At 40.2% G+C, this 27,835-nt stretch overlaps 2 protein-coding genes across 5 annotated transcripts in view; one reads left to right on the top strand and one right to left on the bottom strand.

Annotated features, from left to right (window-relative positions):
• Positions 1 to 23,922, top strand: CNN3 (calponin 3). The gene is made up of 7 exons (XM_014884623.2): positions 1 to 227; positions 18,761 to 18,882; positions 19,329 to 19,395; positions 20,659 to 20,796; positions 21,263 to 21,379; positions 22,129 to 22,275; positions 22,815 to 23,922. The coding sequence occupies exons 1-7, from the start codon at positions 171 to 173 to the stop codon at positions 23,160 to 23,162; spliced, it is 996 nt and encodes a 331-aa protein (XP_014740109.1). The 5' UTR covers positions 1 to 170; the 3' UTR covers positions 23,163 to 23,922.
• The window catches only part of SLC44A3 (solute carrier family 44 member 3), an 87,677-nt gene continuing 83,458 nt past the window's right edge, over positions 23,617 to 27,835 (bottom strand). For all 4 annotated transcript variants that reach the window (XR_015805417.1, XR_015805418.1, XM_088170015.1 and 1 more), the window contains one exon: positions 23,617 to 27,835. Coding sequence is in view for 2 of the 4 variants with exons in the window: in XM_088170015.1 (XP_088026141.1) it covers positions 27,830 to 27,835 (6 nt within the window). In the remaining 2 variants the exon portion in view is untranslated.

The raw sequence follows: 27,835 nt of genomic DNA, 5'->3' as shown, positions 1-27,835 counted from the left end.
GGGGCTGCCCCGGCCCCGCGCCCCGATTGGTGCGCGGAGGCTCCGGCGGCCGCGGGGCCGGGCCGGGGGGGAGGGACTAGAACTTTCCGCGGCCGCGGGCGGACTCTCGTCTCAGCCCGGAGCCGCCAGCGCCTGCGATCAGCGCCCCCGGACCGCGGGAGACCGCCGACATGACCCACTTCAACAAGGGGCCCTCCTACGGACTCTCCGCCGAGGTCAAGAACAAGGTACGGGCGGCGCGGGGTTCGCCGTGCTTTGTCTGCACCGGCACGGCACGGCGGGGCGGGACGGGACGAGGCGCGGCGCGGGGCTCCGCTGCCTCCGGCTGCCGCCGGGGGTCCCGCCCGCTCCGCGCGGTGCAGGCGCGTAAGGATGCGCCCGCCGTCGGCCCGGGACAGCGCTGCCCTTCGCGGCACCGCTCAGGAAACTTGAGGCACCGAAGAGCTGTCAGCGCCGGGCGGACCCGTGTGCGGAGCCGCGATTCGCGCCGTCGCCAGGCTGCACCTGCCCGAGCCGGCAGCCCTGGCACGGGACATCCTGCTTGTGCCTTCTCCGTCCGCCGGGACCGGGCGGGGCACGGCGCTGGGGCCCGCAGCCGTCCCGTAGCCGGCGGAGCGGAGCGGTGGGCGGGCGCGCCCCGGCGGGCAGAGCCGGGCACCGCGCGGGCGGGCTCGCCGAGCGGGACGCGGGCGCTGCGCGGGGCGGCGCGGGCGCTGCGCGGCTCGCGGCGCATTCCAGCCGCATGACATCATGGGCACGGGCGGCGCTCGGCCAATCGGCGCGGGGCCCGCACAGACGCGCATTGTCCGCCCGCCCCGCCCCGCCCCGCCCGCGGGGGCGCACAAAGGCGGCGGGCGGGGACCCGCGGTCCCTGGGCAGCGCCGCCAGCGGGGCGGAGAGCGAGCCCGCCCGGCCGGGGGCTCCGCTTGAAAGCGGCACAAAAGGCAGCGCTGACAGCAGCCGGGCCCCGCGGCCGGAGCGGCGGGCGCCGGTTGTGCGCGGTTTGGCTGAGGTTTTTCTCATACTCTTAGGAACAAAAGGTGTCTCACGTCGTCCTGTTAGACTGGCTGCTACCTTGCAGCGAACAATTACCTAATAAGAGGGAAAACCTTCGCAATAAAAATTACACCGCTAAACAAGCGGGGATAAGTCGGTGCACAGTGTTTTAACTCCCATGGTTATAATCTAAACGTGGTCTTTAATAACCGGTTGTTTCACACGCATGTCTGGTTTCAGGCTTCAGCACATCCCCAGATCCTGTTTTACTTGCAGCTGAGTAGAAGGGAGAATAGGGAGAAAAGCAGTTACTTTAAACATTGTAATTTATGCTTCACAAAACAGCATTTTGCTTTGGTTTTTCTCTCTACTGGCTTTCTCAGGATGGTTGTGGGTTCTGCTGCAAAGTTTGATGACATCACGTAACCAAATGTCTTCCAGAGTGGTTGCTTTCAGCATCTGAATGTAGTGATTTATCTACAGCATTACACACTGAAAAAAGCCCAAAAAACAACCCAAAACGAATAAAATACTGAAATGTGTTGTGTATTTATTGCACGTGAATTAGGAAGGAAGTAGACGCACTTCTGCTTTAAAGATTATTGACAAAATGATGTAGGTTTAACAGTGATCCATTAATGGGGACAAGATGGGAAGTTGTTCTTTGTTCTTCCTTTCAGTTTCTTATTGCCATCAGCTTCCTTAGGGCCTCCTGAGGAACTGTTCCAAGTCTGTGCATTAGCAGAGGGTTTGAAACTGGTGTATTTCACACCTTTATGCCAAGGGCCTTCTACTTCATCTTGCTGCGTTTTGTTTTGCTCACATTCTCTGCCTTCAATGCAAGTATTGCAGAGGGGTGGCTGTTTTGGGGCAGCTCCACTTTACTTATTTGCTGCTTTCTGTGGCGTTCTTTGAAAATGTCAGTGCAGCAGTGCCACAGAAAACAATTCAAGTGCACCAAAGATGAATGAACTCATCTCCTTTCAAAAAACCCAAGCAAACAAAAAAACCCTCCAGTGAACAACAAAAACTCCAGAAGATATGTAGCTTTGAGCTTTTACAATGTTGTTCTCATTGTAGGAGATCAAATTTCAAAGCAATTGTGTTATATACAGGTATAGTTTGTACCTCCAATCTAGTGTCTTGCATGGGTTTCTGGGTTAGGTGTGCGTTTGTTCATCGCTATAATTTTAGAGGATCAGCAGATAATGTCTCTGTAAAGATCAAAAATTCCTTTTCCCAGATTTTTCTCTCTCATGAAGATTTGAATAATTAGTTTCCAACTCTTGGAGGATCAGGTTTTGCTGTCAACTATAATCACACATTCTAAAATGTTGCCTTTTGTGCAAACTATTGTGTTCAGGGTTTTTTAATGTGCTGTTTGGGTAATGCTTGTAAGTAGCTGTAGAACCTCCCTGCTTGAAGGGCAGTTACTGTTAAATACACTTGTTTGAAATTTTCAGTGCTGATCCCCAAGCAGTGTTTTTCTGCAGTAAATGGACAGCTTCATGGCTATGCTACCTGAGGGTCCAGCTGTGCTGGATTTAAAAAATCCCTTGATTTTGGGTTTTATTCTTTATATTCTCATTTGACATAGTATTAGTGTTCAGAGAGACCTTTTGTTTGCTATGGTATTTGAATAGATGAATATAACATGTCCTAATGCTTTTTGCTTTTTATGAATTTAATTTAATTGAGCTTCAGTATTCAGTCTCTGAGCTTAAAATCTATATCTAGTTTGGTATTTGTGGCTTTTTTTTTTCTTCTCTCCTTTCTTTTGAGGTTTCACCCTTCTCTTGTTTTGCTCCTTACCTTAGTTCACACTAATATGGTGTTTGGTCTGTTAGGGATCTCTTTTCCTCATTCCTACAAAGAAGGCATGGAGTTTGTACTGGTTCCCAGCTGTAAGGAAACTTGTCTGCATGAGAAATGTGTAGGTAGTCAAACTAGTGTAATCCCTTTGAAGCTGATTCCCTGTTTACTTGAGATCATAGAAGATAATTGATCCAAAACAAATATTCAGTGGGGAGTCCTTTAAACTGATTGAAATGGATGGTTTCTTCTGCAGTCAAGAAATAATTTCTTCTTGAGCAATGGGGGAGTTTCTGCACTACATGAGGTTGACATAGCATGAGATGATGATGCAATTAGATAAAGCTGCAAACTCGGTTTTATATTTGTCTCTGATTTATGCTCCATTGTCTTGCTGCAGAAGGTGTGGAGCAAACAGGAACACTGGGCAGCAGGAGGAGAGGTTCCAGTCCATTCAGCTGCTTCCTAGTGGCTCCACCCTTCCCATGGAAATGTTATTTGTATTTTGGGCAGGCATTTATCTTCTCCCTCCTCTTATGTTTGATACAGTGCCAGTTTCATCTTCATAAGAAAGTGAGGGTGGGCCAGGAGTATGGCTTGTGTGGGGAGTTAAATTTTGCATAGCATTTGGCTATTGCATGTCCCTGACTTTCCCTCTGAGCCATCCCTGCGTCAGGAAGCTGTCAGTGGTCAGTACCATTTTCCAAACTTTTTAAAGACAGCAGAGTAACTGAGGTGAGTTATCCCAGCCCTGCAGCTGCCACTCTGAAAGGTCAAGCCCTAGCAAAATGGAGGAGGAAGGGAAACAAGCTTTTTAAAGTGAAGGCTGTTAGACAAATGAAGCCTGTAAACAAAATATCTCCCTATTTTGCAAGCATGCAGGAGAGCAGTAGTGTTTCCTGCTTTCCTTCTTGAGGGCAAATACAGATTAATGAAAAAGAATTAAAGTCTGTGGTGAATAACACAAACCAGTCCTAGGTATGATTATTGTCTTGAAACTGCTGAGGAGAAAATTCTTGTCATCTATTTACCTGCTACAGGCCAAATAAACAGATTTAATTGCTTTGTCCAGATACTACTTTTTTTAAAATGAATATTTTTATCTAGGAACTTGATTAAAATAATTAACTTTCAGATTTTTTTAATTAGTGATTTAATAGTGCAATGAGTTTTGAGCTGTCTGTGATTGAACTGTTAGGCCCTCTCCTTCCTCTTTCTCCTCCTTTCAAAACAGAAAGAATATCCTTTTCCATTCTTAAAATGCAGCTCTTCCTACCATATATTTGTTTTACCATTATATGCTTCCTCTAGACTATTTTCCTTTATGAACCTTTAGGTTTACTCACCAAATTTTGTGAAGCCTAGGTAAGAATGTTTGCTGCTGATAAAAGTGAATTTCTATTAATGTTGTCTGAAATGACGTAAGAAAAATTGAAACTGTACTGGATAAAGGCAGTGAAAACTTAGGCTTTGAGAGCAGAGGAGAATATCTTCTGTTATCATAATTGGCAGTATAAGATCTCTGCATTCCTCTTCTCTTGTACAGAGACATCTATGTAACTTTTAAAGAAGTAATATCTTTCATTTACAAGTTATGAATTAAATTCAGATGTTTAGTTTAAAATAAAATCAGCCTGCATGACCATTAGCATTGCACAAATCTTCATTTTGTTGCATGGGGAATAAATTAAAAAATCTTATATTTTGGTGCTCTTAGAAATATTGTTATAGAAATATATACTGAAAAGGGAATTCCAGAGGAAATGGCAGAAGAATTTATAGGAACAAGCATTAAATTTCAGTTTGCTCCAGTTAATTCATGGTTTCTGATAGTTGATCATGGCTCTTGAATTCCTAGCCATTCTTGGCCAAACATTTCCTAGCTAAATATCAATTTCACTGTGGAAAGCACTAAAACTTTGCTCTTTGTGTCCAAATTTTGTAATTTTTTCAAAGAACTGTGAATTTCTTCCAGCTGGATCCAGGCATTGGTAACAGATCTGCAGTTCAAGTGAACTTCATAACTTTATACTTAACCGTACAGTTTTGATAATTCAGTCCATAGCAAAACTGTCCATGAAACATAAATATGACTGTGGAATAATTCCATAGCTAAGCTTATAATCAATCGATGTTTGGCACAATAACTGCATGCATTGCTAAAATCGCATTACTGATATAAAAAATGAAACCATCTATTTTTTCAGTTAGTCTCAGGGTGCATTTTTTAATGTATCAGCAACAAATTTATGAGAATTATCCCATTTGTTTACAATTTCTCTGCTGGTTACTTGTTTCTGATGCTTAGTTTCACTTTGATTGACAGTATTAAATTTCAGTTAACTGTGTTCAACAACACTTGCTTGAACACGGCCCTGCTGCCCTGCACTTCCAAATCATGCTGTGTTCTTTTCTGGGCAGACGCCTCCTGTGTTTTTGAGAATGTGTTTTCCACCTCAATTGCTGGAAAATGAGTTTAGCCTCTTACTGGAAATTTTGTAAAGGATTTTTTTTGGAGAAACCCAGTGAATCACTGGCTTTATTAAGCTGTAGTAACCTATTAATTTGTATTCCCCTAGTGTTAGGTCCTGTGTGGGAAGAGTTCTCACACTGACTGAGAATTGGTATTAATGCAGATTAATTGGATTTTTTTGTTGTTGTTAAACAAGGAAGGTAATCCAGCAGTGGAGAATCTTAACTACAGTGTTTCCACTCATCTTCATCCTTTACTGTCTATCTCGGAGTGTCTGCTCTACCTTGATGTGTCTAATCCATTTACCACTTTCACTGTTACAATCTCAGGACAAGTCTTTTCTCTTAGGCATGATCAAGTGTGGGTTTCCAGTTCTGTGGCTACTTCAAGAGAAGTATTAACACTACAGCAGTAATAAGTGGCCCTACTAAAGGTACAGAATGATGGTGTTGGAACCTGTGTAGCATTGGGTTGACAGTTCAGAGCAGGGATACATCTCCTGCCACGAGCAGAAGCAAGGGATTTGCCGTGGAATCGCTTCTCTTGCCAGCAGTGTGGATGTCAGCACCCGTGCCCGTTCTGGACACTTGCCTGAGCCCATAAACAACGAGCCTCGCCTTCGGGAGCCCTCGCACACCTGGCAGATGTGCCCTGTCCCAGTGTCACAGCTCAGGAGCCCAGGGCAGATTAAACAGGTGTGTGAAAGTGGCTGCCCCAGGGACATGTGGCAGTTGTTGCTGTAAACCCCGGACACAGGAGTCAGCTGCCTTTGCCCAGCGGTTTAAATTCCCAGTTAACCTGGACAGTTCATTGCCAAGTTGGCAGTGGTTTTTTGGAGTCCTCAGACGTGAGGCCTGGAGCAGCACTGGCCGTGCTTGAACTGCGGGGCAGTGGCACAGCCCGTGTTAATCCTGACCGAGGGGTGTCATTTCCAGTTCTGCCTCTCATCTTACACCAGCTTTTCTAGGAAGAAGGCGATGAATGGCCTGGAATAGCCAGGATTAGCTGCTGCTGCCTCATGAGCATCAAGGCAGAGGTGGAGCCCCGCACGGGTCTGCTCCTGTGTGTGGGGACAGCACAGACACAGCTGCCCGTGCTGCACCAGCACGGGGCACAAGTAAAGGAACAGTGAGGATGTCTGCTGAAACTTTTGTTATGTTTAGCCTTAGTAACCACCTTGTGTCTGCACTTTCAAATTTAAAGTATTTCCTGTCCATGTATAAAATGAATTACAGTTACCTTGCTTATGGTGGATTAATAAACTTTTAGTAAATCTTGCACTGGTGATAGAAAATTGTAAAACTTGGTAAGGTTAATTTTTAAGGATAAGAGATAAGTATTTTGCAGCCTTTGAATGCAAGCTCACAGTGTGTACCTCCTGTGACTAGAACACTTTTGAAGAAAGCAAATAGAGCTTGACAGTCATGACAATTAAATGGGATTAGCAGACTCAGAAAATAAAAGCTATGATTTGCATTACAGTAATGCTTGCTTGTTTAAAATTTACAAATGAATGTGTTCTTTGTGTGGTTTCAGAGTTAGACTTAGTTTAAAATTTGGAGAAAAGTACTTATTATAATCCTGTTGCTGTGTCAATACCCATAAAAACAGATGGATGGATGCACACATTCTTGTGGGACAGCAGCACATCACTGATTTTTGTCTCACCTTGTCTTTTTTTGACAGAACATTAATTTGGATGCTTTTTCTTGCCTGCAAATAGTTTATAATTTGCCTTGGAGAATAAAGGATAGAAACTTCTTTGTATTCAGAATTGTTAGCTTCTGTAGCTGCATAACACGGTATACACTGGGCATGTGACACGTCCTTTTAAGGCAAACTTTGTAGAGATTCCCATCCCCTATGGAACTGTACAGGAAAGGCCTTCAGTAAAAATGGGCTCAAGGCCAGGACACGTAGGGCAATTTGAAACAGATTTTTTCTAAGTGAGATCATGTGAAAATCCTTTTTTTCTTTAAGAGGGACTCTTGCTTAAAAATGCTTTTTGTAAGTATCTGATTCTAAACAACTGTTAACTTGTATAGCTATGTTCAGCAGCAACCACTTTCTTTTGAGTAAATACGTTTGGTTCTGTAGTAATGCCTCGTAGTAACTTATGTCATTGTTTCTATTTAGTAGGGTTGAATGACAGTGATTTTCTCAAAAACTGTTTTGACTTTCTTCAGGTGGGTGGTTCTATGGGACTTCTTTTTTTTTGAAGCTGCAATAACCCTTCCCTCCTGCCACCCACACTTGCTCCCCTCTCTCTCTTTTCTTTTTTTTCACCCCTCCTCCTCCTCAAACCAGTGCAGATTTTAGTAGATATTTAGAGGGGAAACATAATTAAACTTCTTGTTGCTTGTACAAAACTCTCTCTTACCCAAAGTGGACGCTGTTCTGGGTGTGTAACTGGTGAGGGCTGGCAGGGAGCCGTGTCCCTGGAGGAGCTGGCAGTAAGGGAAGGCCACTGCAGCGAGGATGAAGTGCTGCTGTCACAGCCACGGTCTAGTGCCCTGCTTGGACTGTCCCCAGCGCCTTGCCCGGTCCCAGCAGCTGGGCCAAGCAGGCTTTAAGCCTTGGGAGCCTGAGCTTGCCCTGGTCATTAATAACTCGCTCATTCATGGAAACCAGACTTTAACCATTCAGTGCCTTTGCTGATTCCCTTCCAAGGCTCAGCCACGTACTAGGGGGTCAACACAGGATTTTTCTTGCGGACTTTATTTAGGCAGACCTTTATTTAGACAAGCTTTAGGTCACCAAGTAATCCTTAAGAGCTGCAGTGAAGTGGAACAATATGTGGCTTGTGCGTGCACACAGGACCTGATCACCAAGTATTTGCCTAAATATTTCTGCACTTTCTTGCTGTTCTGAAATGCCTGCATGAAGATGGAATCTGATCTACTGAAAATCCTAGCTGGCTGAATTATAGATGGATTCTAAACAAATCTTCTTGCCCTGCTTTGCATGTTTATTCCATGGCTATTCCCAGAATAAAAGTGGACGTTACTATTGCAAAAACCTTACTTTGCTTTCCTGCTAAGAAAGCTCTCTTGTTATGTTGCTTTCCTGATGATATTTCCACTGGTACAGCCTCTTATTTATAGACAGCATTATCTTAGTATCCCTGGTTTTGCGCTAATAAGAATAATTTAATTTAAAAGTATTTTTCTGTTGTCCCTAATCAGTTGACTATATACTAGAAGCCTTCACAGAAGAAGGTGAGGCATTAAATACACATGCACTTGGGGGGGGATTTGGTTATAATTAAACATTCATGGTGAAAAGCAGCTGCTGCCTTGCTGCTGTCATGGACCTCAGCAGAGTATTTCTCTTCTGTGTTGAGCATGGGAAGAACACAAATCAGAGCTCAGGCCAGTATACACCAAGCAGAAGGATGTGTTGGAGCAGGACCTGCACTGCAGCTCCTGTTGAGATTCCTACTGTGTGACCAGCTTGATCTGCCACTGCTTTGGTTCACTTCATTACACTGCAGGGGATCAATTAGAAGTTCCATTATATGTCATAATTGGAAGTCAATACTGTGTTAAGTCAATGAAGCATGTGTAGTTCAGGCACGTATCTGGTGTGCTAAGACTAAATGCTCTTTGCTTAATTTTGCAAGAAACTGTTCCCTTGCTGACATTCCCTTACATGCTGACACGTATTAATCATGCCCTATACAAATAAAAAGTACAAGTAATTTTGAAGAAAATAAAGACTAACTCCTTTTTACTATGATCTATCTTGATGGCAGCCATTATCATTAATAAATGATTGTATGAAAATGTCTTAGACATGGAAAGCTACTTCTATTTGAAATAATCTAGCTGGTTTTAATAAAAAAATAAACAAAGATTGTGAGATTAAATATCAGAGATAAAGCACTGGTCTTTGAATGGATGGAACAGAATTGGACGAAAATATAACTACCAAAGTTAAAGTTCAGTCAGTGCACCTGAGAGTTTTGTTCTACTGAACAATAATGGAACCCTAAGTAATTGAGGATTGAGACCTCTCACAGTCATTGGCAGCACAGCTTTGCCTACACATTCTGCTGGGTGGGTTTTCAAACCTACTCTCAATTCAGGAGTGCAGCGAAATGACACCACAACTTGCCTTGTGTCGTCCTGAGTTTTGGATGCAGCGTGCTCATGCATCTACCCACCCCAGCAGTGCCAGCTGTTCTTTCTACTTGTGTCGAATCGCTGAAAAATGGTGCTTTGAAACTTTCTACAGGGCATTGAATCACAACCTGTTACTTTTGAAGTGTGACTGTCTTTTCTACTTTCACATTTGTACTTCCTTCTTTACTCATAAACTCCAGTGTAGCAGGCTTATGGCTTGATTTGTACATTACTAAAACTACATTTTCATTAAATAAAAGGTTGAGCTAGAAGTTAATGCAATTATAATTTTTTTCACTTTGTCTTACTTTTCCTAGACTTTCTTCTTAAGATGTATATTATTAGAAAATTAAATAAGCATTTTCTAACGTGTTGATGGTCATCACCCTTTAAAAAAAAGTAATAACACTTTTTATGTGGTTAAAGCACAACTTGTCTGGGTCGCCAAATCCAAAATATTTTTGAATGTTTCCTTGTGCATCACCTACTGAACTTTAATTGATCAGAGATATACCCAGGAGGGGGTAGGGTGGAGGGCTGGGAGCAGCAGATTATTGTTGTCTTTCATTCTTTGTGCCAAGTTCATTCTTGCAATATTTTTGCTGGCGGTAAAGCAAAACAAGAGTATTGAAGCTGTTGATAGACAAGGTCTTCTAAAGCTTAGGGTGTGAAATCTGCACTACTTGTGCTTCTGCTAAGAAAACTAGCATTGGGGGAAATTACCTCAACCAGAAAAACATGTTATGCATGAATTGAAAGATCTTGATCTACTACCTTTATGAAAGATTAATCTAGGCAGCTCTTAGTAGCTAGAAGCAGCTAAAGAAGTTCTCAAGAAATCATGCTTTTCACCTAAGTTACGAAAAAAAAAAGGGCCAGATGGAATCATTATGTGCAGGGATAGTAAGAATGAGAGGAATCTGTGTTTTCTTTATGAATACCTATCACAGGCACCTCAGTGAGCCTGTTCAGCTAATGTGAGTTCATGGAGTGAAATCCATGCAGGCTGACAGGCAACCAAGTGCTGTCAGTGCAGGTCGGTGGGAAGCACTGAGCACCATTAACTGGGAAGTGCCTGTTACCTCAGAACCTGCCGTGTCATCTGTTCATTTCCCACTCTAGCCTATGCCTGGCATCACAGCTGGCAGCAAGGAATCAAGTACCTGAGCTTACTGGGTGGGGGCAAATTAGATCAATAAGAGTAGAGTCTTGAGGTTTACCTTTGGAAAAAAGTGCTCAGAAAATGCAGCCTGGACTGTGCCTTTGCTGGAGAGGCAGAAGGAATGTGCATGTTGAGTGACTTCTGTAGCAACAATTGCAGTGACAGACTTCAGCTTTCTTTAGCCAATTTTTCTGAGAGTATGTTTGAGTTACCATTATTTGCTTGCTGCTGTAGAACATAATTACTGTGGTTTGGGTAAGTGAAGAGGGTTTGAAGAGAAGAAAAAAGGTATGGAGAGAGAATGAAATAACCAGACTGCAATCCTATTTGGAAGGTAAATTTGAAAGACTGATCAACACAATTGGGCTTTGGGGAAGGGCTACCAAGTCACAATACAGTTTGCTTGAAAAATTACATATTTGAAAGCCATTCTACTGGGGAGAAGAGTGAATAAACTTGAAAGAATATATAATTTCTTGGGCTTCTGTAGTAGCAATAGACCAGAAAAGTTTTCTGAGAAAGATTGAGTGATCATTGATGTTACTCTTTCTGTTTGCAGACTCCTTCTAGGCTTTGAGAACTACTGTTGCACCAGAGTTACAGTAACAGTTGTCTCAGGAGATGCTTCCTGGGTTACCACTAGAGAAATGAAATTGTTTTCAGATGCTTTGGAATTATTTTTCTGTTTATGCACCAGATTGTCCTGTATGATTTTTTTCCTTTCTCCCACAAAAGATGAACTAGGTATCACTGAGGTCTGTCAGGTTAGCAGGATTTTCCGTGCAGCACTCAGTGTGTAGTCTCATTACTGTTCGTGACATCAGAGCCTGTCCAGATTTGCTGTGTCATATCAGTCATACTGCCTTGGGTTTCAAAGGAAGGAGAATTCCAATCCCATCAGGGACTAACAGGCTTTTGTCCATTGGGTTGGATCAGCTGTGTCATAGCTGAGAACAAATTCCATATACCAGTGGTTTTTTTAAACAAAAAACAGCAGTGGTTTAAAACAATAGATAGTGGATACTACTGGAATCGTGTTCTATGAAGAAATCGAAATAATTCAGCAATATACAGACTAAATAAACAGAGCAAGGAAGTTGATACCAAGAAGTATAAAGTATGGTGGCAGGACCAGAAGGTGCTACAGTTGACAGTGGAAGGATAATTGACAGTGGCTAAGGATAATTGGAGTTACAAGCCAGAAAATTGTGACAGTGGCAAAACATAGTAAGAGCCAAAAGTGCAAGAAGAACTGAGAACGTTTGAATAAGTGAAGGCGTTACAGTAGCTGCTGAGAACGAGAGGGAAGCAGCGTTCAGTCCAAGGGCAGGCATGTGTCCGAGTTGTTGGTGCACTCTGGGGGAAGAGATGGAAGACCTGGCTTCTTGAAAAGCTTTCAAAATGTCCTAAAGTCCTACTGGAAATCCAGGGAGTAGAACACTCAGTTCTTCCAGCCAGCTGATCTGGCAACAAGCACCATGCATGACTGCAGGTATCTGTACTTGTAAGATAACTTGGAAACTTTGAGGCATAGTTTGTTCTCACTTCACAGAGTTTAAACTGGTGCCTATGGGAATAACGCCAGGAATTTTGGATTAATGCTCATCCATCTCTTCTTTAAAGATTGTAGCCTAAATTTTGATTTACAGAGAAAACAGTGAGATGTTGGCAGGGTATCAGTTACTCTACACATAAAAAAGTACTGTTCAAATATTAAGCAAAATGGATACAGCTGTAAAATTTTTGTGCTAAGTAGCTTTTGGGATATAGTGAGATCTTTCAGTGGTAATGTTAAAGCAGTGTTCTCTGCCTTTCTGTACAAGCGTCCATAATGACAGAAAAAAGTGCATCTTCAAATACCAGGGCATACTGAATGGTGGCTTTGAGTTTTTGAAGTACTTTCGTCTTTGGTTTTCATCTGGATTTTCACATTCCTGTTATATTTGGGGTTCTTGTACACAAATATGCCTCCTCTGATATTGGCTTTAGCATGTAATCTGGGTCAACATACATGAAATAAACAGGGAATTTTAATTTGTCTTATGATGAGAGCTCATTGGGTTGGTAGTTCAAATGGCAAGAAGATCCCCTTGACAATCACCTTGGTACCCTGGCACTTCCTCTTCTTACCCCACTTTCAGTAAAAACCAAAACTTTATATTTTTCCACTCTTGGGTTTTCTGTCTCAACTTACAGAGTGTGCTATTTATTTACACTATGACTAAATAATTAGTGATTATGTCCTTGCCACTCTGTCACCTCTGAAGCTGAAGATTAGATATGTACAGTAATCTGTTTACACCATAGAATTTTAACCAGAAAGTTTCAGCTTACTTGTATAAATTTAAAAAAAAATCCTTCTCCCTCTGCTCTAATGAGAAGAATTTACTCTTCTGTGCCTTTTTCTTGATTAGTCACATATCCACGAAGCTTTTAACACCTTTCTTCTCCCAGGTATTTTGCCGTGTGAATTTTAGATAGGTGATTCAAAACTGTGTTCAAAAGGTGATGAACAGGAATTCTGGATAACAATTTGGGACTGGCTGTGGTCTGCCTGACTCCCACTTCCAAGCAGTAAGGGCTGTCAAGAGCTTCTTCTGCTTTGATACCAGGAGAGAATTTTGCTTTCATCTTTCCCCATACCATCATAAATCCTTTAAATGGGGAGGAAAAAGATTTAATCACAAACTAATGCCAAGCAAATAAAAAAGAAGTATCAGCATTGGTATCTTTGGACTCAGCAGCTGCTGAAGGTAGTGCTTATTTCAATGCAAAGGATGTTTGCAAAGGCAACACTGAAACCACAGCAATTCAGATTCACTCAAGACAGTTCTGAATTAATATTGAAAAGTTGATACTGGAACAAATTGCTGCTTAAAATTGAATACAACCTTATGTCTGGAAACCTGGAGTTGTTAATTTGTTGTTTTTATTTGCTTTCTGTAGTTTATAATCTAAATGTGTAAAAGTAAAATTATTATTAAACCCCCTGGCTAGACATGGATTAAATTCTATATAAGATGAATATGCTTCTATACTTACTAAAAATTCAGTAAGCTTTCTCTAGTCAATCTTGTTTTTTAATTGAAAAGTTAGTAATTTTGTGTCACTTTAAGCAAGAATATGGGCCATACCAAATTTCTCCCTATGAAGAACATTAAAATCGAAAACTTAGGGCTCTTTCTATTTTTCTCTTCACTTTGGTGAAAAAGCATATATGTAACCTCTTCATGTGCTATCTTATCTTGGGAGTGAAGTCCTGCTTATTTCTCTTGCTGTACATGGCCCTGTACTTTATTTACCTTGGAAAACCAAAATGTACAGCCTACTTTGTTGCAGTTTTATATGTATGTACATCTTAAGTTTTGTCAACAAACACAGTTCCTATAATAGATTTGTTGATGTACTTTGACGAGCACATATTTTTCTGGTTGAAACTTATGACTAGAGAGCAATTTTTTCAAATGCCTACTAGTACTTTAAATTTAGCGTGCTGCACATTAAACCTTTGACTCCTGCTGGGGAGGGCAGGAAGCCTGCAGCTTTAATCAGAAATTTCATCAGAACTAAGAAGTGCAAGCTGTTATGACATGATGTTTAACTTCAGGTTTTATCTTTTATACCTGCTTTTTAACTTAATAAGATTTGTGTTTGTTAGTCCCAGTGTAAAAAGAAGTGCAGTGTGTTTAAACTCTGCCTTGAGATCCTGTTACAGTATTTTTCCAGAGTAGCAGCAATACAGCCAGCTGAACTCTCAAACTGGAGATTTGGCACACACGTAGCCCTTAGCGTACAGTGTGTACTGTGTAATTTGGAAAAGATTAGTATAAAAGGACAGCTCAAAGTCTGTATGATATCAGTTATGGTGTGAAGTACTGGTTAACATCATCACTCAAACCAAACATGCTACAGGCATACTGAGTAACTTCAAGGGTCACACAGACAGATCATTAAAGCTGGCCAGCAGAACTTTGCTAGCTTCCAGGAATTCATGAGCTTGATAAAAACAGTGATGATTGTTACTGTCCCTGTACTACACATGGAGGGAGGATTTTTACACTCTAACATCTCCCAGACAGGAAAGTCCTACCTGAACAGAGCTAGGTGTGAGGATCAGGTGTGAAGTTGCCAGAGGAATCAAATTTAACCCAAGGATTCCAGCCTGAGGCATACATTGGCATTAACATGTGTATCAATTTGTCATAGGCAAATAGCGACCAGCCTTTTCTTTCCACAACCTTGGATCACCTATAAACTTGTATAAACTTTAGTTTCCTTTTAAAGATATCTCTATTAAACCTGTATCTCTGAAGCATCAACAGAAAGAGCAACATGGACAACTTTATGTATCTTTCAACACTTGTCAGAAGAAGGAAATGAAGAGTTGGTTTCCTGCTATCTTATATTAAATTTCTGTAAAATCTTATATCCATTGCTACAATTGAATCATTTCTGCAGTATTCTGAAACTGTAGGGGTTTTTTTCATGGCACTGATGATACTTTGAATGAAGCTTTCATCTTCAGTAGACAATATTTCCTTTTGCTGTAGACTTGTAAGATTTAAGTATCTTCCATGAAGGTTCAGTATTTATAAAGGATCAAATGTTGGCATATTTTTGATTAGTAGTAATGGAAAAAGACATCATTTTTTAACATTCATATCAAAGCCTCTGGCTTCACCTCCTAGATAGCAATCAAAGGAAAACTGGAACATCTCTGATATCCACATGTGGAAAATATGAAATATTCAGTAAGACTGTTACATAACTTCTGGTTGTGCCCTTGGGAATAGAAGAGCTAAGAATTCAGAATAAGTGTAATGCCTTATTTCTGGTAGTATCTGACCTGTCACTCTCTCTGTTTAATCCCTTCTTCTCACATGTTTAAAGCCTGATACTAAAGATTCCACATCTCTAGCTTTTCAAGTAGAGATTGAATGTAATTTGCAGAGAAACTAGTACCAATTTTTAATTTTTGTAACTCTGTTTCCCACTAGCTCAAAAATCAGAACAAAAATAATGCTTTTAGTGGCAATAAGAACTTTCCTCATGTGTATTGTATAAACGTTTTTTACTTCCTATCCCTAGATAACCACTGTAGTGATACCCCAGGGCAATTTGAAACCCCTTGAAAAGCTCAAGATTTGAACACATGGTAAAGTACTCCAACATAAAGTAAATATTTTTCAGAAGTGATAAAATTCCACCTGATTACTTCTCAGGTCCCCAAGCAATGGGGTCAGCAATTTAATATTCAGTTCAGTTGTAATCTCACATATGGAATGCACTTACTATTAAATGAGGAAAAATTCTGCCTTTTTTTTCTTTTATATGTTTGCCAAGAAAGATTAAAAGAGCCACATTTGCAGAAGTCTAGGGTTCTCACTCGTACTGGCTTCCATATTTACTTTTTTTTAGTATTGGGTGGGAAAAGATTAACCTTTAAACTATGTCTCTTAGTGGTATGATAACAAACTTAATTTCCTTTCTTTCTTTTTTTTTTTTTTTTTTGCCAGTGTTTAAAAGTAAGTTAAGTGGTAGAAACACAAGTCCAGTTCTGTTCCAGAAGATTTCAACTGCAGGATGGCTAACACTGTCTTTAAGCTACATTGAAACTGCCTAAATTTTCAGAAAGCACAATGTTCATTATGTACGTAACTAAAGAATTGTGGAGGAGATTAGCTCAAGCCCTGCTTTGTGCCCACATGCATGCTAGAATGGTGATTTTATCACAGCATGAGTGTCAGCATAGGAATGACCAGCCCAAATTATCTGCTGTCTTCTAACTGGAGCATCAGAATAGAAAGTTCTGGCCTTTCTATAAATCCTGTTCCATCATTTGAAATGGGGTACAGAAATAAATTATACACTGTATGTCTTGTCTGTACATGTAACTTAAGGTTTTTTAGATGAGGTCACTTTTGCACAAATTTAATATCTGTAATGTGTAAGAAGAGTACGATGTTACAGTTCAGTCTTTTGGGGGAGATGGTTTGGTATCTTCCCCCTTGCATATGTATTTATTTTCACACAAAATCTCACTGGCTCAATTCTGTCCAAGACTGCTTCTCTTCTATAATTTTGAACAAGCTAGTTGGGTTCTGCCAGATGTTATTGGGTAGACAAATTAAGGCTGTGATCACGTAAGCTTTGCTTCCATAGGAAATAAAAATATCCATGAAAAGTCATTTGTAAGCTAATGTCCAGGTTAGGAACGAGAAAGATGACAGCTGACTTCTTCATACACCATTTTCAAGATGTTACCCATCCCTTTCTGTTATTACCACCACTGGAAATGAATGTGGTTGTGCTGCTGCTATGCTAAGGGAAGTGCAAGGGGGGCTATCTGCCACTCAAGAGATGAGACCACAGCCATGTCCTTCAGTTAGCTTTTTTAGTCTGCTTCTAATCTTAGTTAATATCCAAAAGATGTGATTAAAAAATGAAGTAATGACATTTTCCTTGTCATCTTGTACAGAATGTTGCACAGATTTTTACACCTTAGGCAAGATGTGAATGTAGGAATGGGTTAGTCCATTATCCTGATCTGTAACTAAGGCACCATAGCACCACCATTACAAATAGTCTAAGGAAAATAAGTATTACTCAGGCAAGTTTTTGAAGTAACGCCAGAGATACAGGAATTTTCCATTCCCCTTAGAAGAAAAATAGGGAACCGAGTACTGTAATTTGTAGTTTGGTCAGTTTGGAGTCGGGGATTACTAATGTTAGCCAAAATGTAGCAATTACCTCTATCCAAGTAATTCAGATATGTTGGAATTATAATCTCCTTCAGTACAAATATAGCTGCTAATAGCTGGCCTTTCTTGGCTGAAGTCTTAAAACTATATATAAAAAGTCTCAAATGTACATTTTGATCTAATGTGAATAGCTATGCATGAGTTTATTGTTAGGTGTTTGTAAGCACTGGTGTGCTGAGCTGACTTTCACCGTGTTAGAAATCCTGCAGGTACATTCTGTACTTGCCTGTCAGGTTTCTCATGGCAGCTCCCTCACTTCCCACCTTGCTCACTGACCCGTGCAGGACAGCTAAGGAAGGTGGAAGTGTTGCCAATGTCTGCACCAGTGGAGGTTATTTATCCCACACAATCTTGTACTCAGTTAATTTGTATTGTTTGCAGAAAAAGCAGTGATGATTTCAGTGACAGAATCCATTTTGTCCAACTTGGCCAATATTGAAAAGGATTGCAAAGATGACAGGCTTTGCCTGAAGGAAGTTAGAGCTGCTTTTTAGTGCATTCAGGGGAGGGGGGGGCAAAGGGCAGAGTGAAAGAACACGGATGCTGTTGTCAGCTGGTGGTATTGAAGTTCAATGCTTTTAAACATTCCTTTCACATGGATTGATTTCTAGTGACTGAAGCATAAATTTACACATAGAGTAGTGAAGTTTGAACATCTGGAAAATGAATTTTTAAGTCATCTTGCTAAGAGCTCTGGGCCTCTGCTTGATGCCTTAAACTTAAAAGATTATTGCAGGTTTTCTTCCTTTGTATTTAAAAGATGAGATCACAGTTTATTCCAAAAGAGTCTTCCAGGAAGGTCAAACAGAAAAGAAATAGCAGGGATACTAAAGATTAACGATAAACCAAGACACACACACAGCCCCCAGAATCCCCAGCAAGATAACTCTTAATGTTGTAGCAACAAGGAAAAAACTTACTAGGTCATCTCCATTAATCATAAACTAGCTATAAAAGCAAACCCACTATAAGCTTCAGCTGAATAACTTCAAATCTATTATATAAAATTTCTCATGTAGAAATCTACATGTGAGCAGTAGTACTGATGGCATAGCAATTCAGAATTCTTGTGTTCATAATATATTATTTCCCTTCCTTACTTCCTGCCAAAGTACAGCTTGGGTCGAATATTTTTTCAAAGATCGTTCCTCTGCAGCTGTCAAAAGACTTTTCAGGAGCTCCAAGAATTCTTACTCAAGGAAAAACTGCTACATGCTTGAAAGTGCTTTTTCCAAACAGACCTTTAGTAAAGCCATGATAATTATAGTTAAAGGGATAAAGTACTTACATCTGTACTCTGATGTATAAAATACAGTTTAAAAATCCAGCAATAAAATTACTGGATGCTATAGCATACTCTGAGATGGAATTGGGGTGGGGAAGAGTTGGAGATTTCTCTCCTGAAGTAACTTTATGACTGCTTGTGTTACAGATTGCCCTGAAATATGACCCCCAGATAGAAGAAGATCTGCGTAACTGGATAGAAGAGGTTACAGGGCTGAGTATTGGTGCAAACTTCCAACTGGGATTAAAAGATGGCATAATCTTATGCGAGTAAGCATTTATTAAGTAACCTTATTTTTAGGAGTTTTCTACTTTCAGGGAACTAAGAAGGGACTTTCTGAAGATTTCCCTTCAAAAGACATCAACAATTACAGTCAAAGATAGCTGACTCTAGGGTGGGAAACAATTTACTTGAAACTGTTGGAAAAATGAACACTTAAATCTCCTTTATATTTCAACTAAGATTTCTAAGTGTTTCTAAATTTAGTGGCATAGCTCATTTCTATAGTAATCAAATAGCACACAAAAATTCTTACAGTCTTAGACTTGTGAGACCTGAGAACTGAGCTAGGTCACTGTATGAACTAAAAATTAACCATTTTGATGAAACTAATGCAACTAATAAAGCATGAGTGAAAGTATTATATAATGCCTGCACAGATGGTATAAGGATGAGCTTTATTGTTTAAGCATTTCCCTCTTTTTCACCTCCCCAGGCTTATAAATAAGCTGCAGCCAGGATCAGTGAAGAAAATTAATCAATCAAAACTAAATTGGCACCAGGTAAAACAAAAAAAAAACAACCTCAGAACTACACCTCTAACCCCCTGAACCCCCAAACAATACTTCTGTTCTGTATTAACAAATTTGCTGTGAAAATGGTACATCTTAAATCTTAGTAGCACCAAGTTTACCTATGATACATATCCAGGAGTTGAGGATGCTGCAGACATGAACAGTGTTTAACAGAATGCAGCTACAGCTGAGGTGGTTCATCAAATGGCAGTCGAGTACCTGTATTTAATAACAGTGCTTTTAGCTGTTCAGGGAAATGTCAGATGGAAGAACAATCTAGAGCCCTATAGCAAGGCCTTCTCCAGTCTAAAACAAAAAGACAAACAAAAACAAACAAAAAAGAAAGTTTTCTTTTTATTGAATCACAGCTGAGTTTTCCATCTAGGCAATGCTGAAATATATTAGGTTAACAGCTTGCCTGTACCTAGACATCTCTGTGTGAAGTATCCTCCTGAGAAGGTGTCTGGAGAGGATGCAACATGCATTTGGAACACAATTGGAACCTTCCAATGGTTGCTGCCTAGAGTTACTGCCTTTGCTGTTGCTGGGTCTAGGTTAATACTGTTGTGTCAGCATCTTTGTTTTCTTGGCATTGAACACTTCTAAATATGGGTGAAGATTTTTTTTTAAAGTTTTAATACCTCTTAAGACTTCAGAAAGAAAGAAGCGATTCAGTCCTTACTCTTTGTATTCCGTATTGCCTTCCAATTTCTACAGCACATAGTGTTAAAAAGTGCTAATAAACCCCAAAGCTTATTAGTCCTAGGAGGAGCAGATAACACCTTCAGTCCGTACAAGGATCCCATCCACATAGTTACGGTTTTATTTTATTCAAAATTATCAATTACCGAAGTCAAATAGCATGGATACTATGACACATTTTCTGATTTTGAAGCAGGTTTTAGACTAGGTTTCCTCTTGGAAGGGACAGACAGTTGAGACAAGTCTTATCAAAGCCCACTCTAACAAAGTATATGGTACTCATTGATGGAGGGATTCCCTGGCTGGTTATCCAGGCTGGATAACTTCTTAGTCTGATTTCTGAAATCAGTTTTAAAACTAACAAAAAATAATCCCAGACTTCCCACCAGTCACTCTTAATCACGCCAACCACGTTTTGTCCAGTTTGCACTAGGCAAAGAACTTGAGTAAAACAAGCAAACAAACCAACCAACACCAGAAGCCTTTAAAATTACATAATTTCTGATTTGAAGCACTGTGTAGAAAACTGGCTCTTTTGTTTCTGTTTAGCTGGAGAACATTGGGAATTTTATCAAAGCCATCCAAATCTACGGCATGAAGCCACATGATATTTTTGAAGCAAATGATCTTTTTGAAAATGGAAATATGACTCAAGTACAGACTACCCTAGTGGCACTGGCAGGTCTGGTAAGTATTTGTACCCCTAGAGTTGGCCCAAATCCACATGCCAGTTCAGATGCACCCTTACAACCCATGTAAATACAGAAAACAGGATCCAGCCTGTCGGGAGAGCACAGGCAGTGCTGAGAGTCTGAGATACTGCAGAGGTGGCACTTCAAGGGGCTCTGTGCTTCTGCATCCCCCAGAGAAGGCTTAGAGATCAGAGTGAGGGTTCCTGACTGCTTCCATGTGCACACACAGAACAGGGGAGGCTCACAGGAGAACACTAATCCCTGCAGAATATCCTTTAGACTCGGTAGCTTTGGAGTGCCACCTTCCAATGGTGCGGGGAGCTGGTATCTTCTCTCAGCCCTGACACAGTCTCATGGAGATAGACCTGCTTGGGACATTGTTTGAGAGCCCAGGCTTCGGATGTGGAGACAGAAAATACACTTCAAAGACTGAATATTCTATTTTCCCTCTCCCTACATAGGCAAAAACTAAAGGTTTTCATACTACAATTGATATTGGTGTCAAATATGCAGAGAAACAAGCACGAAGTTTTGATGCAGGAAAACTAAAAGCTGGTCAAAGTGTAATTGGCCTGCAGGTGAGTATAAAATTCAAGTTTGCAGTTAATTTGTTACATTTGAGAACAACTTTCTTGCTTGGATTAACTGATACTGTTTATGCAAAGCCAGGTGCAGAATAGCAATGTATTCTTACTGTAGAAGGAGGAATGAGGTTTTAATTCTTGTAAGCAGTTGATTGGCTTTATAAGCTCAAGTCACTGCCTGGAGCTTGGTTTGTTTGTTTTAAATCTGCTGTAAGAGTGATAAGGAGGAAAGGAACAGTTAATATGAGCAGCATCATCTCTGTCTTTTAAGGTGGTTTTCAAGTAGGAGTCTTTGGAAAGTTGAAGTTCTTTGTATGGTAGAAACTTTTTTCCTCTCCTTTTTCCTTAGTAATCATAAAAGCCAAAATAAAATCTTTAAATTCCTGTGGTAGAGAAATTGTGGCAGTATAAATGAATCATTACTGTCTGAGGTAAAAGTTAACTTTTTTACATTTTGAGGCATGCATGCATTCTAACTGCAACACAGTTGGGCAAATGACAGTCACTGAAATGCCCTAGTATGACAGTTGCCTTTATTTTTCCTTTTGAAACTCAGTAAGGAGAAAGGGTAATTTATTACAGGTAGTGGTCAAACTACATGACAAAAACAAGCACTGAAATGACCTTTTTTTTTGTCGCTGGTCAGCCATCACAGTTACCAACCATATTTTTTTCCTTAGACTATGCTTAAAGTACAAATAAAAATAATTTCTTCTGTCCACCTCTTCCTTCCCCCAATAAAGATGGGCACCAACAAGTGTGCCAGTCAGGCAGGCATGACTGCTTATGGAACTAGAAGACACCTCTATGATCCAAAAATGCAAACTGATAAGCCATTTGACCAGACGACGATTAGCCTACAGATGGGCACTAACAAAGGAGCCAGTCAGGTAAGCAGGACTGTGTGTGACATGCAGGATGGACACAGCTCTCAGCCCAGTGGGACAGGAGAGCCTGGAGTGGTGCCCAGTTCACAGGCAGCAGTGGGTGGGTACAGTTCAGCTGTGCTTTTATGCAGTGATTGAGGGATTTGAATCTCTTATCGTAACCAGTGTGTTCTGTGCTGAGTCTTGGCATAAAAATATCCCGTGCTTCTAGAATTTCCTGCTGGCAGTGTTATACCAGGAGAAAACAGTAACTTCATTTTAAGTATTAACTAGACAGAGGCAAAAAAGAAATTGCTTACTGGCACTACCTTAGCCAGAATGCTTGGTATATTCTTTCCAAAGGGGAACATAAATTGAACCTTTCTGCAAGGACTTTCTTCTGTGACTTACCTACTAATGAACACATATTACTGTGCTCTGTTTTGTTATACTTTAATTTCTATGTTTCAGCACTTTCAGTGAGGCATACTAGTTGAAATCATAAATCTACTAATTACAGCTCTTGACTTTCTTACTAAACCTCTACAATCCTGTTTTCTTAGGCTGGTATGCTGGCACCAGGTACCAGGAGAGACATCTACGATCAGAAGCACATATTACAACCTGTGGATAACTCAACTATTTCGTTACAAATGGGTACCAACAAAGTAGCTTCGCAGAAGGGAATGAGTGTGTATGGGCTTGGACGGCAAGTGTATGACCCCAAGTACTGTGCTGCACCCACAGAGCCCGTCATCCATAACGGCAGCCAAGGAACAGGAACTAACGGGTCCGAAATCAGCGATAGCGATTATCAGGCAGAATACCCAGATGACTATCATGGAGAGTACCAAGATGACTATCAAAGAGATTACCATGGTCAGTACAGTGACCAGGGCATTGATTACTAGCTTTACATCAAAAGTTCAGTATTAGTCCATTATTTTATTCAGTAAGAACGAAACTAGCCTTGTGGAATCGTTACCTGTCTTTTCCTACACACTACGCTTAATGTACCTAAAGAAATACTGCCTTACATACATTCCTTTCTCCTTTCTCTGCCCTTTCCCTGTCTAGTTGCCTTTAGTGCTGTAACAGTTGTAGTCTACAGCATAAATAACTGCATATGAAGTAAAAGGAATACTGTGAAAGGGGGAGTGCTCTCGTACAGCCAGGTTGTTTCGTAAGGAGCTATGCATTCTCACAATCTCTACTTAAGTAGGTTTTTACATACCAAGTTAAGCCTTCATTTTACATATTTACAGCTTTTCTCCAGAGGAGATAAAAGAATCTCATGCTTAAAGTTACATGTGGTCTTTGCCAATTAAATATAAGATATCTCATTAGTGATTTAATATCATTGCTATGTTTTTAAGGTATTGTTTGTTAATGGTAAGTCCTGCATTAGACATTAAGTGTGCATTTGTGATTGTGTATTCATTCCATTATCAACACTGACCAAACTTAGAAATAGTTGTCTTACTAAAAAGGGAGCTTGTACAAAGTCTTGAGCCAACAGAAGTTCCATGATTGATGGTGCATTTACCTTTTATTGTGCCATAATATATCCATGTAGAAATGCTTTTTTCTTCCTTGAACTGTATTTATTGCCACACTTCTCAAACTGATCCCATTGTATTTTTATAAATAAATATTTTTTTCTTAAAGGTACGTAGACAATCTTGTCTCATTTGTTATGATACCAGTCTTAGAGGTCATAAGAATTATTCCTAGATAAGCATCACCTTTGCCTGTGTTAAGGGTAATGTAGAACTCTGGTCTGTTGTAGTTTGGGTTCATTCTTTTCCATGGGATTTAATCTAACAATCTTGTAAAAATCTCTCAGGAATGAGTGACACTGACTTAATAGGAGAGGAATGTAGGTCCTTCACAGCTGGATTCACTTCCCCTCTTCATGACTCTGAGGTTATGACCAGAGATCCTTAGTTGTTCACTAAATCCCTGTCATTTTCTCAAGGCAAACAAGGATTGCACATATTTATTGCTACCTCTGCTTCAGCCTGTTCCCTTTATACCATCACTTGGAGAACGCAAAGCACCCTTGCTTTAGATTATGTAAAGAGACACACAGTTGTGGTGCCTGCCAGGTACTTAGTTACTAATAGCAGAGCTTTATTCCTAAATGGAGGATGCTTTCTTCCTCACCGTAGAGTGCAGAGAAGCTGCACTAATTTACCTGTTTTTAAAAGGAGAAAAAACAGCATCTGTCAGTGGGGGCCAATGTTGCAGTTTCTAACTTCTGTAAAATAATTAAGGCTATCTTAAAAGTGTTCACTGCAGTTTAAACTTATTGCATTCATATATGAAATGTTTTACATTTGCAAGTTCTGGATTTATGAAGGATTTTTTTCCTCAAGGCTGGAAATTGTTTGTGCATGCTCCATTAGTTTCTATCATCTTTGAATGTGATGTGGTGATCTGACTTCCAGCTGACCTATTTGTTGTGTAAGTCTTAAGCTTATTTATTTTACAGAATTTAAATTAGAAAGGCTCTCTAGAGGTCACTGGTCCAAGCCCTGCATCTGAGGCAAGAGAATTATTAGCAACAGATCTGTTAAGACCTGCTCTCCTGAATGATACTATTTCTCCTCCTTCAAAATAATAGCATTTAATTATTTAAAACTGTTTTGTTGAATGCTGAAAAGTACTTCTACAATCAACAGCAAAAGCTTTGTTGTTTTTGTAGTTTGGGTGAAAGACATCTCTTTTTGAAAGCCTGACTATGCCCTCCTTTCATCTGAATCCAAAACTTAGGCTTTAAACTACTTTCACACCCTTATTATGTACTTGACCAGAAGAAACAAACAACACAAGCTGTTGTCAGTATGTGTGTTTTCTTCCATCTACAGAGGGATCCAGTGGAATCACAACTGAATTGAGAATTTGAAGTAGACACCAAGCAAGATCAAAATCAAGCTGCCTTGCTTAAAAAAGTAGGCTGCAATACTTAGCCATTTTCTGGTTAGCAGACACCAGTAGTCCCTGTCTCCTATTTTTAAGGAATATAGTTATAAAAGTACCTTTCATTCTGCTGAATCTCATCTTCCATAGTTGCAGGAGAGATGAGTCCACACTTAACTGGGCTGCTTTGCAGGGCAGTCCTCAAATTATTGGAAGTGGCTTAGCCCACTCTCAGAACCAGCAGGAACTGTATTCCCAGGAGCTGTGCCTACATACAGCCTCCTTTACAGCTGCCTCACTATAGTGCCCTGCAGGGGAAGGCAGCCCTGAGAAGCACAAATAGCATCAGCTTCTGTAGGAGTGCCTTATCCCTCTAACTCAGGTGAAGGCTCCTGCCACACAGGAATGCTACAGCTGGAGAACGTTGACACAATTGCTAGTGCAATGTATGTATGATTGGGAGGCCTTGAGTTGTAACTGAAAGCTATAAAGCTATGCTTTCTGTACAAATTTAATTAAAAGCTATATATTTGGAAGTCTTCTCTAATAATACAGTTCTCAAAATTTATTTTGTAATATAATTTCTGGACTAATGACAGTACAGTATTCCTTAAATAGAATACAATCAAATACAGCTTAACTGGCATTTTTCAGTACCTTCCTTCTTTAAAAGTTAACCCAGAATTTGTAGGAAGTGTATGAAGCCTTTCTTCACTCTGGAGCTGCAGTGAAGGCAATGAAACTGCATCATAATTGCAATGAGCAGAACCACAGACTTGTGAGATTGGAAGAGACCTCTGAAGGTCATCTAGGGATTGTCTGAAAACAAGGACATACTTACATAAAACTTTCCCTCCCTTTTTTCCACTAGAGTCCCTGAGTCAAAGGCCAAAACTTGCAGTGTGAGTATTAAATACAAACAGGAAAAAAACCCTGAAAGTGCAATAAGAACTGAGTTTTTTACTTCAAAGCAAACCTCTTATGCTTTGCAAATTGGTAAATATCATGTTTACATTGTGAAGACACTGCTTCTTGGAAGCAATCTTGGCAAACCCATGGCAGAGGAAAAGTTTTGCCCCCTTGTAAGTACCATATCTGCACACTTCCTCACTGTTAGAGAGCTATTGCTTATTCAGGACTTGTCAGAAGTTCCCACAGCATCCACAAGCCGAGAACAAAAAGTATCCAAGGGTACAGATTTAAATAAGCAGAGGTGGTGAGTCACATCCAGTACATTATCAGCTTTACCTGCCAGGCAGAAATTAATCTATTTCTTTCCCTTTTTCATCATTTTTCCTATATTCCACAACTTCTTGAAGTGGCTCATATTAAAGTATGAAGTTAATTAAATGATGGATAAAAAGCAAGTATTTCTTAGTATTTCTAGATAACGAGTCTCCTTTCAACAGCAGGAGACCAGATACAGTATTTAAATGAAACAGATTTCTTATTCAGACATCAGTGAGCTTTGCTGTACATCATTTCCAAGCTGTGACTAATCAATGTTTATCAGTCTATTCATTAAGACAGTTCTGAGTCACTTACCTGCAGTGATGTCTCACTTCCTATATTGTTACTTTACTGAAATCCCTGGTTGGCATCATTTTCCCACCACAAACTTGTCCTCAAATAAAGTTTAAAGGAGCTTTTGAACAAAGAGAAATGTGCCACCGAGTAAAATCTAAAACTACTCCATACTCTGAACAAGGTGGAGCCCACAAAGTGTATTACAGTCAGGATTCAAGTACAAAGTTTAAACAAGCTTTAAAATTCCACACAAGAAAGTACTGGCAGACTGTCACCAAGTTAATTTTTTAAAAGGTGTCTACATTTACGTTCCTCTTCTGATTAGAGCCCTGACAGTCACTCCATTTCCTCCATGATATTCCACATCCATGTTGCAGTTAATATTTCTGTAAGGTATTATTTACAACATTTTTATCTCATGTCGGTCCAGTTATTTTATCTCTGTCATCTGCTACTTTGTCAAGCTCTAAATCCAGATGCAAATTTTTCTGCTTCATCTTTCAAATTGCAGAAAGAAGGAAGGAAGGACTATTCCTTATCTGCCTTTGGAGAGGAGCTGGACAGTTTAAGATATGAACTTGTAAAAACCATTCCCAAAAGAGTAAAATTAAAAGAAAGACACCTACCTCATAACTGCTAATTATCTTGACTACAGAAATTTCTATCAAGGGTAATTTCCATCAGTGAGCTCAGTCTGTTCCTTAATTGGCTGTTCGGATATGCAGAATAAATCGGGACAAGTCATCTCAGAGCGCCTCCTCTACAAATGTTTCTGCATTTACTGTTGTAGGGATGATTCGCACAGAATTCCCAGAGAAGCCTGAAAAAATCATGTTAGCTCTATGACCTTTTTGACTTACTAATTTAGTCTGACAACATTGAAAATTTACAAAGAGTGAGTTTATTATCAACTTTCAGACTGTCATAACAAGTGTAGTAATGAAAATCAGATGTGATGACACACAAAATATTTTATTTGTACAAACAGATTGTGTGTCATTTTACCAGTGCAGAAGATACAACAGATTTAGAGAACTAATACTGTGTCCTGGGGAGTTGGTAACTTTTACTGATATGACCATTTTTGCTATTGCTGCTGTGCTTCCACACTTCCTGGTGTACTTGACGTTCAAGT

The sequence above is a fragment of the Sturnus vulgaris genome, chromosome 9 (assembly GCF_052056855.1).
Source record: "Sturnus vulgaris isolate bStuVul1 chromosome 9, bStuVul1.hap1, whole genome shotgun sequence".
Classification (NCBI taxonomy): domain Eukaryota; kingdom Metazoa; phylum Chordata; class Aves; order Passeriformes; family Sturnidae; genus Sturnus; species Sturnus vulgaris.
Note: the sequence above shows the minus strand (reverse complement) of the source record. Positions and strands in the feature narration are given on the sequence as shown.